The sequence below is a fragment of the Nelumbo nucifera genome, chromosome 1, assembly GCF_055504915.1.
Source record: "Nelumbo nucifera cultivar China Antique chromosome 1, China Antique-T2T, whole genome shotgun sequence".
Lineage (NCBI taxonomy): Eukaryota > Viridiplantae > Streptophyta > Magnoliopsida > Proteales > Nelumbonaceae > Nelumbo > Nelumbo nucifera.
The window spans coordinates 1,020,198-1,032,356 of record NC_142649.1 but is presented as its reverse complement, the minus strand read 5'-3'; the positions used below and the strand labels follow the sequence as shown (position 1 = coordinate 1,032,356).

Below are 12,159 nucleotides of genomic sequence, written 5' to 3'. Positions count from 1 at the left end.
GATACTCTACTCTCTCTCTTTCTCTCTCCTCTTTCCATCAACATTAATGGATTCTCGTGCAATATAAATCCCCTGCCATATACCGGTTTATTTTATTATTATTGTTGTTATTATTATATTACGTAAATAATATGAGAAAAATACTTGTTAAGATTTTCTTTAATAAAGGAAGATTATTTAATCTTTTCTTGATATTTACTCTCCTTCAACGCAACGTCGTTCTCTCCCAAGCGCCAACGGTTGGCCACTTACCATTTTACTGTTATTTTTTAAATTAGCCGACCCGAAGGAATCCCACGACAGTGAACCGACCAACTGCCACTTGTCGGTTATCATCTGGAACCTCTCCTCCCAACCAACCGGTGCACTCTTTCACGATTTCCCGCTCCCTTTTTCTCTCTAATACTAATAGCCTACCCACACCCACACTGTCTAGATGCAAGAAAATGTATATTGAAGTTTTTTTTTTTTTTTTTTTGAAAATAAATCGAGAGGGGCTACTACTCAGGACGGGGGAGAAAAGTTAGGGTGCAATGTACATAGAAGATACTAGAATAGCCGTCTTCATTAAGCTAAAATCCACTAGAAGCAATATAGCCCATGTGAACCTTGAAAACACTAGAATGGTTCATGTGTAGAAAACGCTCTCAACCCCCCGCCCCCCCAAAGACTCAGGTTCCATTTGGTTAATAGTCAGAATTAGAATCAAATTCAGAATTGAAAATCTTTAGAATGTGAATTGTAATGGTTTTTTTTTTATTCAAACAAGAATTGGAATCAGCTGAATGGGATTTCACTCTTAAGAAAGGGGGAGGGAATGCCATTTCCCCAAGAAGGGGAATGGGTTTTGATTCTACCTAACCAAACAGTTGGCATATATTCTGATTTCAATTCCAAATCCCTATTCTTATGTAGGGAAGTAAAATGATCAAATTGGATTTGAATCAAGGTATATCCGAATCTGATCAAATAATATAAATGTTGAATACAATCTGATCTGAAGATTCAGTCGGATCTCACAAAGGCCAATTTGAACCTGAGTCCATTAATGATGTTGGATATTCGAATCTGATCTGATCTAATTTAATTTCTATAAAATTAAACAAATTATTAAAAGAAAAAATGCCAATTTATATAAAAAACAAAAAATACAAGCATTTTATATATATATATATATATATATACATATTTTTTTATAAAAAAAATAATAATATAAACGATTACAAAAAATCAACTTTCTAACCCCTTTGCCTACAACTATTGCCTTTTTTTCCACTATTATCCTAAAATTTTTATATTATGGGACTATCTTAACATGGGTCAAGATCTTTATCAAACAAGGCAAAAGCTCAAATATGGGGCTACACTCGACAAAAGCAGTTTGGGGCGTAAAAACTTGAAATGTGAAGACAACCAAGCTGCAGACTGAACTACTCACAAAAGAGTCCAGATCTATTTTTCACAGAGCACACCTCACATCAACCTCACAGTCCTATCTTACCATGTAATGGGAACATCGTTGTTATTCATGTGGAGATTTCCAATACAGGGGAGGGGGGGCTGTGAGGAGCAAAACTCTATTCCTCGCAAAGTTTCTATCCACCTGGGATTCTTCTCTTTGCTTTACCTCTTCTAATCTTCCTAATGGTCTTGCTTCTATCTTTAGCTAGGTATGATTTTGGGGGCCGAGCTACTCCCGCTTTGTATAGCTCCTATTTTTACCCAAAAAAAAAGACAATAACTGAGCCAGTGGAGAGAGTTATTAGAGTTTGGAAATGCATAAATGGCTAATTAAAAGACTAGTCGGGGAATTGTGTAGATCATGATCCAATGGACACAGAACAAATGGCAAGTTCAGGAGACCAGATCCCGGGTCCTGTAACTGTGTAAACCCAAAGCCCAAGACTCTCCTGTCAAAAGGAAAGGATGTGAAGAAGGCGACCGAGGCTAAGCTTAAGGCTATCTTCAGTCAATATATAGTCTAAGTTATTAGCTCTTATAATTAATTTTCTAATTCTTGGCTTCTTGGAAATTGAAATTAGGAGTAAGAAGGTGGGAATGGAGAGCACGTCCAAATCCAATAGTGTAGTCTAACATGCAGCGCACGTGCGAAACAGGGCATGCATACATCCATATGTTTTAGTAATAGTGGGTGCATCATGCATCATGCATCATGCATCATGCATCATGCATGCACCTTTTACGTAACTAAACAAATGCCCACAACTCACAAGCATGATTTCCTGCAGAATCCAGTAATTTCTTTGAAAGTTGAAACGCAGGGTAACTTTCACCTTGATCGAGCAGATCCATGGTTATTATAAGGGTAATAGGTCCATGGTGGCTACCCTTGGATGGGAATCCTAAATCTTATATAGTAATTTTGAAGTGAGGACAGATCGAGTGATAACGACGTTCACTTTAGATTGCACCCCATCCACCCCTCGTGGCGCTGGTTCCATGCATGAGCTAGCATGAAAGAGGAGGAGCCAGGATCGTGTTTTCCGCGCGTTCTAAAAGAATGTGCGCATGACAAACACAAGAGAAGGGAGAAGGGAAGGCGGTAAAAATTGCGAAAACAAATGATAAGACACACAGTAAGTATATATAAAAATTAAAAATCTTATCGTGGAGGAGAGGAGACAGCTAAAGCGCCCCGTAAACCCTAAATTAAAAGCCGTTCTTAGGTCAAAAGTCTCCCTCTCTTTTCCTTTCACAAGGCTAAACTTGGGTATGATTATGATTAGATTACCGAGAGCATTTAATTTTACAGTGCTGCCAGGCTTTAAATTTTATAATTTATTCAAACCCATGTGTTTTACCGTGTTTGATTCCTTTCTTGACGGTCAAACTTACAGCAAGGGTTGCAACCTTCGAGATAACTCTCTCTCTCCCTCTCTCTTCCTTTGTAATTTTTTCTCCTTAAACAATCATCTCTGTACAACATGTATGCATATAATTAATGGAGTAATGGTAGCTGAGATGGATACATAAAGGAAAAAGGAAATAAAAGAAGAAGAAAACTGTTGTTTTGAGGGGAAAAACTGTAAATAGACGTGGAAAAGATTATAAAGGTTTAGGTCAATCGTTGAGACTTGAGATTCCATATGGATCCTTCGGGGTTTTATTAGAGAGTTTCCTTCAATCCAATCGGTCTCTTACGGTTGAGAATGAAATAACCCATATACCCGGAAGATAGGGGTTGCTGTCTTCCTACAGGGGTGCATCGAGCAAACCATTACTATCGTTTCAACATTTCCGCTCATGATCATGTTTCTAACTCCACTATTTACCTGTTTCTGGGGGAAGATTTGAATTGCTTTTTAATGGTAATGCTACTGCATGCATTAAGGTCATGGGCAGAGAGAGAGAGAGCAGTTTGATGATTAGGACCAGAGAATAGATAGCTCTTTCAACTGAGAAACCAATCAGAAACGGTTAGGAGAGTGGTAGGGGGAGAAGTCACTGACATAAAATGACTTTTGCCATCTGGGTTTGAATGAATGGGAGTAGTGGAGAGGTAAACCCCTGTTTGGATTGTTTATCACACCTTGTCAGAAAGCAGCTTCTCTAAGAGAGAGAGAGAGAAAGATTTTATAAAATTCTCCAGAAGTATTCACCCCTGCGGCCCTGCCATTTCTCCTTTATATCTTTCTTGGAGTCCAAAGAAATATATAAATTGTTTCAACTTTACGGAGCCAGCATGTTGATAAGATTACCCATGGATTAGTGTAGATAACAATATGGTCAAATAACAACATCTGAAAGAATGGGGATAAGTATAAGGGTTCAAGGGACCCTCTGATACTCTTTTAGTTGTTAAAATAATTAATTAAATGGTAAAATTTTTAAGGATATAATATTCTATCCAACTTCAGTTTCTGCTATTATTAACAAGCTCACAAATTCCTAGCTTCAAATCTTATTCACCAAAAAAGACAAAGGGATGAGCAATTTTGATACATGTTTTGAATGAACCCTCTTGGCGTATTTAATCACATTTGTATCTCTGCAAACTCATTCTTATTTTGTGTGCTTACCTTAGAGCATTAGCAAAGCTTCTCTTTTATGGAGCATTTGTGACGAGAATTTCAGCAAGGGAGCCATTTTGATACATGCATGTTGAATGAACCTATTATAAGAAACACACAAGTGGTAGCTAGGTTCACATAAAAACCCTCTTCAATTATGGTAAGAGAAAATATAAAAATACTGATAAAGAAGAGAGAGAAAGAGAGAAAGAGAGAAAGAGAATTATATAAATCTTCCATTTGAGTGGGTAGAAATGTTTTCTTCTCTTATTTTTTTGACCTTTCCTCTTCCCTTTCAAACCCAATATACTCTCTCCAACTTCCATACAAGTGCACCACATCTGCTTTCATCTTCTTCTTCTCCCTTTCTGACAATGGCTTTCCTCTCTCCTTCATGCAAGGGGTGATACCTCATTTCCTTTGACTAACAGTCCCATAAACAACAATCTTTTCACCGAAGTTGTGAAAAAAAAAAAGAGAAAAGAAAGCTGCAAATGGCTTCCATGAACAACTGGTTGGCTTTCTCTCTTTCCCCTCAAGAACTCCCTTCCCAGTCTCAAAGTCATGCGCAGCCCACCGTCTCTCGACTCGGTTACAACTCCGATGAAGTCTCCGGCACCGACGTCTCTGGTGATTGCTTCGATCTCACATCTGACTCATCGGCTCCTTCACTGAATATTCCAGCCTTAAGACCAGATGGAACCTTTGGTATATTAGAAGCACTCAACAGAAGCAACCAGCAACAACCACAAGGTCGGTCATCTTTCTCCTTCACGATATTTTCAGGAAAAACAAAAAAAGGTGTGAACCACAGATTCTGACTGCCTCTCTCTTCCTCTGTGGTTTTCGCAGATTGGAATATTAAGGTTTTGGGAATGAACTGCAATACCAACTTCAAAACAAACTCGGAGCTCTCCATGCTAATTGGAGGTTCAAGTAGTAACCACAACCTAGACCACGAGGAGCCCAAGCTTGAAGATTTCCTTGGTGGACATTCCTTCACGGATCATGAACAGAAACTCCACGGGTGCAACGGGATAACCAGAACAACTTACGATAGCACCACAGGAGACTACATGTTCTCCAACTGTTCCTTACAGCTACCATCAGCGTCAACCGCAGCAACATCAAGCGGCGGAGCAAGTGGTGGAACCATGAGCAACAACCCCAATATTAGCAATAATAGCAACAATAGCAACAACAACAACAATAACAACTCTATCGGATTGTCGATGATCAAGACGTGGTTGAGAAACCAACCTGCCGGGGCACAGCCAGAGAACAAAAATGACGGTGGAAACAGTTGTGGCAGTACAGCGACGGTGACCAATGGTGGTGGAACCCTCACAAGCGCTCAGAATTTGTCACTCTCAATGAGCACCGCATCGCAGTCAAACTCCGCTTTGCCCCTTCTTGCAGCCACGATGGGTGGCAGCGCAAGTGGAACCGGAAATGGTGCCGAGTGTTCCTCGTCAGACAACAAACAGAAGGTGACCACGGCTTTTGATAACCAAACCGGTGCCGTGGAGGCGGTACCAAGGAAATCTATAGATACATTTGGTCAGAGAACATCCATCTACCGTGGTGTAACGAGGTTTCTTTTTCTTTTTTTTCTTCTTCTTCTTCCTCTGAGCCTAGGGTTTATTTCACTCTCTTGGATAGTTTGTTTGTTCATTAATTTGCACCAATGTAAATCCCGTTTTTTAATTGTTATTTCTGTTACATGCAAATTAGTCTTAAGGTATTTTGTTGCATTTGCTAACTATTTGTCATTCTTTGTACAGACACAGATGGACTGGTCGATATGAAGCTCATCTATGGGACAACAGCTGCCGAAGAGAAGGGCAGACTAGAAAGGGTAGACAAGGTATAAGTCTACACTATACTTCGAACACTGAAACCTTCTCGACTTTTCTTCTCCTACCATCAACCACTCTATCGGTTATATATATGCTGATTTATCTCTTTCTACTCTTCCCTCGTTCGTTATCTCTGGATGTGGATCTTATCAAACTTTATTGCAGTTTATCTGGGTAAGCAGAACTTTTTTTCTTGTTTTTGTATTGTCTGTTAACATCATTTTCCTCCACTGTTTTTGTACAAGATTCAGACCACTGAAGAGTGGATCTTTGATATGTCTTTTCCTCCATTTTTTCTCCACAGGGGGTTATGACAAAGAGGAGAAAGCAGCCAGAGCTTATGATTTAGCAGCTTTGAAGTACTGGGGTACGACCACCACAACAAATTTCCCAGTAAGATTCCCACCGTCCACAACAAATTGCTCATCTGATTCTGCTATTTTATGGAAGCTAACATCTATCTGATCTTCTGTATGTTTCAGATCAGCAATTACGAGAAAGAGCTAGAGGAGATGAAGCACATGACTAGGCAGGAGTACGTTGCATCTCTGAGAAGGTACATCAGTACGTCCGGTCCACTCCTGTTTGTTCAAATATAACGATACTCGAAAGAGTGAAAGATTATAAAGGTATCAACTATCAAGTTCGAAACGTTAATTGGTAATGTCTTTATGGATGCAGGAAAAGTAGTGGGTTTTCTCGGGGTGCATCCATTTATCGTGGAGTGACAAGGTATATATGCTCATTCGATTATGCTGTTTTTGTTTTCTTTTTTGAGATGTCCAAGCATTTCCAGAACGTAGTTATGTCAGAACTTTTTACTGAAACTTTGAGTACTGTTGGATCCTTCCTTCCCTTTTGATAGAAAGGTAATTACTTTAAACGGCATAAAACCCTTTACAGTTTAACAGAATTAGAGTTGTACGTTCCGGTTTTTCATAACCAAAATAAACAAAAAAAATGCTAAAACGAATATAGTGGAACTCCATTACCGCTAGGCTAGCTTCCTGTAAAACTCCAGCTTAAAATAACGGAAGTAGCCCTTTATATTAAAAATATATATTTGATTTGAAAGCATTGTTAAAATGTATGACTATCTCGTCCAAGAGCATTACTGTAATATCCGAAGTGTGGGTTATGAAGTTGGAAGTTGTTATTATTCTTGTTGAAGATAATAAGCTTGCAATTAATGTAAGTGGCATTTAAGACGTGTGGATCCTTATGTTGGCACCGAGGATTCTCTCAGATCACAACGAACGAAGCCATTAAATAGAGTGGTCCTGATCCGCAGAAAAATTAATTTTCCTTCTCTTTTGTCTCATCAAAGATTCAAAATATGAAATTAAAATAACATGGAATAACTAAATTATGAATTGATTTAATCAAAAATTGATGGATAAAATCTTATTGACATTATTTTATAGGCACCACCAGCACGGGAGATGGCAGGCCAGGATCGGAAGGGTCGCTGGAAACAAGGATCTTTACTTGGGAACCTTCAGTAAGTCATTCTTCTCCTTTTAATTAATATAACCTGGCTGCTTTAGTAAGCTAACCAACCTTACTCGTTAACCAAGCTAAGCTGTGTGTTGTTGAGAGATTTTTGTAGGAACTAAGGTCCCGTTTTTCACGGGAATAAGGGTCGGGAATCGGAATTGGAGTGGACCATTTCCAAACCTAGCTGTTTTGTTTGATGAAATATATTAGGGTTCCTTTGGTTGGCGGTTGGAATCAGAATCAGAATGGAAATCAAAATCCTCTAGAATTGGAATCGGAATGGTCCATTCCCATAGTCTGTTTGGTCCAGACAGGAATGGGAATAAGAATTGAAATCAGCAGGTCAGCAGGAATGGGATTTCATTCCCAAGGGAGGGGCAGGGAATGGCCATTCCCTCAAATAGGGGAATGGCCATTCCAGCAGGAATGGAAATGGGATTCCGATTCCATCCAACCAAACAGTTGGAATCAGAATAACCCATTCCGATTCCTATTCCATACCCCTATTCTTACTAATCAAACGGGGTCTTAGAATTTTATTCCCATTCCTGGTGGAATAGCATTAAATCCCACTCCAGCTGATTCCAATTCTCATTTCCATTCCTGTCTAAACCAAATTTCTTTTCTTTTGCAATTCCAACAGAGAACCCTAAATAGCTTTTCTTTTCTTTTCTTTTGGTGGGTGTGGAGGAGGGGAAGGTTTAGTTTTTGGAAGAATATTATATAATGGATGGAAGATGAAGTGAGTTTGGTGTTTATGCTTTAACAATTAATTTGCAGTGTATACTTGTGAATTTTGATAGGCACCCAAGAGGAGGCAGCCGAAGCTTATGACATTGCAGCCATAAAATTTCGTGGCCTGAATGCAGTAACAAATTTTGATATGAGTAGGTATGATGTAAATAGCATAATGGAAAGCAGCACTCTACCGATTGGGGGAGCTGCGAAGCGATTGAAAGAAGCTGAGCAGACTGAGACGAGTGTTGATGGTCGCCGGACAGATGACGAGAACATGACTTCACAGCTAACTGATGGAATAACCAACTACGGAACAAATCTAAACCATCACGGTTGGCCTACTATTGCATTTCAACAGGCCCAGCCATTAAGCATGCACTACCCATATGGCCATCAGCAGAGAGGGTGGTGCAAACAAGAACAAGATGTAGGTGTTGCCCACAATTTCCATGACTTTCATCACCTACAATTGGGAAACAATACCCATAACTTCTTCCAGCCATCATCAGTAATGCACAATCTCATTGGCTTGGGCTCAGCATCATCCATGGAGCACAGCTCTGGGTCTAATTCTGTTATCTACAGCAGTGGTGGTGGGAGTGGAAGTGGTGGTGGTGGTAGTGGAGGCAATAGCAGCTTTCAAGGTGTTGTCGGAGGAAATGGCAATGGATTTGTAATGCCCATTGGCACAATGATGGCTGAGCAAACCAACAACAATAACCAGGGGAGCAACTTTGGAGAGGCTGAGGTTAAGCAATTGGGCTATGATCACAACATGTTGACTACACCCAACAACGATCCGTTTCAGGGTAGGAACTTGTATTATCTTTCACAGCCATCATCTGTGTCTGTGTTAAAATCCAGTGGTTATGATCAAGGCTCCAGTTGTAATAACTGGTTGCCTACTGCAGTTCAGTCTCTCACACCAAGGTCAAACAATCTTGCTGTTTGCCATGGAGCTCCTGTCTTCACCGTATGGAATGATACTTAATGCATGGTGGGATAGAAATAAAGGATACACACAATGGAGGAAAAGTGAGGATAACAAAGGGGAAGATTCAAGGGATGACAGATAAGAATGTATACAGCTTAACTCCAGATTTTGATTTTCTTTTTTTTTTCCTTCTATTTCTCAGGGAACTAAAGAATGTTTTTTCTTTTCTTTTCTTTTTTTTTTTTCTAACTTAAACATACTATATTACATAAGGATTTATAACTGAAGTTCGGCAATAGCATGTGATGGTCGACTACGACTCACTTGCTATGAATTTTGGAAACTTCAGAGGGATGAATCCTCGGAAAGTCTTATTACACCTGGTTTTGTAAATTCAAATAACAGAATATGATGATGCAGAAATTGGATCTTTGCTGCACTTTGTGTGTTCAGTGTTCTCTGTGTAGGGAGCGGGGACTTGGTCCAATGATCCTCCCTTAATTATTTACCTTTTTAATTCCTGCTATCAAGACTAAGTATGCAAATCTTGATTTTAAATAAATTGTAGTTTTTTACTAGAAAATTATACCCTGTCCTAAGAGCTGCTTCTATTATTTTATTTAATAATTTTTAGTCTGTATTGATCATTTACAATATTGTAATGATTAATCTATTTCTCTATAATAGGTCATTAATAGTTAACAATGTTTATAAATATCTTAAATAAGTAAAGAACAAATCACGTTAAGAGAAGCTTAAAAAAAGCAAGAGCTGAAATAAATAGAACGAATAATTCTTTACTAAATAATCAAGAGAAAATCAAAATAAAACTCCCCTATCTTTGCCCTATCTACTCTTTATATAGATTTCTTTACACCCTTATACCTCTTATAAAGAAGTTTCCTAATCTAATAAAACACTCTTTATTATAATCTTACTAAATCTCTTCAAAAAATAAAATCTTAATTGAATATAAATTCAAAAACCTTGTTATAACGCTTAACTTGATAATTATGAACTAAGATAGAAGTTATGTGCTAACGCTAACTTGGTAAATTCAAACTAAGATAGAAATTTTGAACTGGCGATAACTTGGTAATTGCTTACTTGATTAGATCAGTAGTGTCTTCTCAGTTTCTTGCGTTTCTTGTAGTGGTCCCAACTTGCATAGAACTTATTAATTCCATTCTGTACTGCATCATCCTCCTCCCTATACGTACTAAATGTGTCTTCAAAAATCAACTCTATAAATGTTTACTCAATTGGTCTAAATCTCGTATTGCACCAAACTGAAAATCAATTTTTAAACTTATAGCTTGGTAATAAATGTTTAAACTTATAGATTGGCAACAAGTTTAAAATCAATTTTTAAACTTATAGCTAGGTGATAAATGTTTAAACTTATAGATTGGCAACAAGTTTAAAATCAATTTTTGAACTTATAGATTATAATGATCTTTATTATAATCTTACTAAATCTCTTCAAAAAAGAAAGTCCTAATTGAATATAAATTCGTAAATCTCGTTGTAATGCTTAACTAGGTAATTAATGACTAAAATAGAAATTCTATGTTGATGCTAACTTAGTAATTCGAACTAAGATAGAAATTCTGCGTTGATGATAACTTGATAATTGCTTATTCGGTTAGATTATTAATATCGTCTTCTCAGCTTCTTGCATTTCTTGTAGTAGTCCCAACTTGCATAGAACTTATTAGCTTCATTCTGTACTGCATCATTCTCCCCCTATATGTACTAACTGGGTCCGGATGTAGTAGGCATGTTAGGTAAGCACAATGAGTGAGCATGTAATAACTGTGTGACACATGGCCCAGTTAATGTACCTTTCATCCAAACGTTTTTGCTCCGTTAGATAGAAATTGTCCATTATTTTATTATCTTTGTCAAAATAATTAAAAATAAAAACAATAAAAAAGGATAACGTAAATGAGTCCCAATTCCCAACACATTTAGGTTTTTCTTTTTCATTATTTTTATTTTTAATTATTTTGACAAAGATAATAAAATAATGGATAATTTCTGTCTAATGGAACAAAAACGTTTGGATAAAAGGCACATTAACCGGGACATGTGTCACACAATTATTACGTACTCACTCATTGTACTTACCTAACGTGCCTACTAGATCCGAACCCGTACTAAATGGGTCTTCAAAAATAAACTTTATAAATATTTACTCAATTGGTTTAAATCCCGTATTGCATCAACTTGGCATAATATTTTAGGCAGTAAATGTTCAAACGACACATAATAGTCGTTGATAAAAAAATGATTTTGTTTGATTCTACATAAAAAATTAATTCAGAAGAGAGAATACATATATGGATACAATACATATCGTATCTTTTGACTTCGTACAAACCTATTTAATGGAGTTTTGAGAAATAAATGAAGTATATAAAATATTATAATTTTATGAGAATTTAAGAAAATTTAATATATATGGAAGGCCTTTAATTCTTTTTTATCTACCCTAATATGAATTAAAGAATTTTGAATGGTCGAAGGAGCATAGACGAATCCAAGCCGTCTCAATAATTTTTCAATATTGCAACCAAAGACTTTCAGTTCATAAAGTATCTTGACCCAGCTTATACAATCAGCACAGGAGGGCCTACTGAACTTGTCTTTCTTAATGTCTGGTATATATTTTTTCTGCACTCTTCTCCTTGAGATCTTGAATACCATTCTCAATAATATTCTCCCAACCGCCCTCCATTTCAAGACTTACTAGAATACATACAATGGTGACAACGTCTTCTCCAAGGGCACGTGTACAATATCCCATCGAGAACCTGCCGCGAACTTCCACTTTTACTACATTTGACACCTGCTGCATAAGGAGGCATCGTGTCAAAATACCGGTAAAAGTATCTACGTAAATTACTTTAAAACCCTACACATACCTCAGTTTCCTAATTTGCTTCATTGTCTATCCCCTATTGGGGTTTAGGATAGATTTGTTACGGATGGCAATTTTTCCCGTAAAACCAAGCCCTTACCTCACCCGTTCTGAATGGAGCAGGTTTTATTCGATTTTAACGGTGGGGACAAAAAAAATATTCAGACAGGGCGGAAA

The 12,159-nt window shown here is 37.6% G+C and overlaps 1 protein-coding gene across 1 annotated transcript; it reads left to right on the top strand.

Moving 5' to 3' along the window:
* Positions 1–4,308: 4,308 nt before the first annotated feature.
* On the top strand, positions 4,309–9,495 carry LOC104586090 (AP2-like ethylene-responsive transcription factor BBM2). The gene is made up of 8 exons (XM_088896375.1): positions 4,309–4,784; positions 4,884–5,625; positions 5,816–5,898; positions 6,195–6,283; positions 6,373–6,446; positions 6,572–6,622; positions 7,315–7,391; positions 8,191–9,495. Exons 1-8 carry the CDS (start codon positions 4,526–4,528, stop codon positions 9,114–9,116), a joined length of 2,301 nt encoding a protein of 766 aa, XP_088752501.1. The 5' UTR covers positions 4,309–4,525; the 3' UTR covers positions 9,117–9,495.
* Positions 9,496–12,159: the final 2,664 nt, after the last annotated feature.

Excerpts from the sequence above, each read along its gene's own strand:
- LOC104586090 (XM_088896375.1), top strand. The coding sequence starts at position 4,526 with ATGGCTTCCATGAACAACTGGTTGGCTTTCTCTCTTTCCCCTCAAGAA. Across the intron at positions 4,785-4,883 it reads CAACCAGCAACAACCACAAG|ATTGGAATATTAAGGTTTTG; the intron begins GTCGGTCATCTT and ends TGGTTTTCGCAG. Across the intron at positions 7,392-8,190 it reads TCTTTACTTGGGAACCTTCA|GCACCCAAGAGGAGGCAGCC; the intron begins GTAAGTCATTCT and ends GAATTTTGATAG.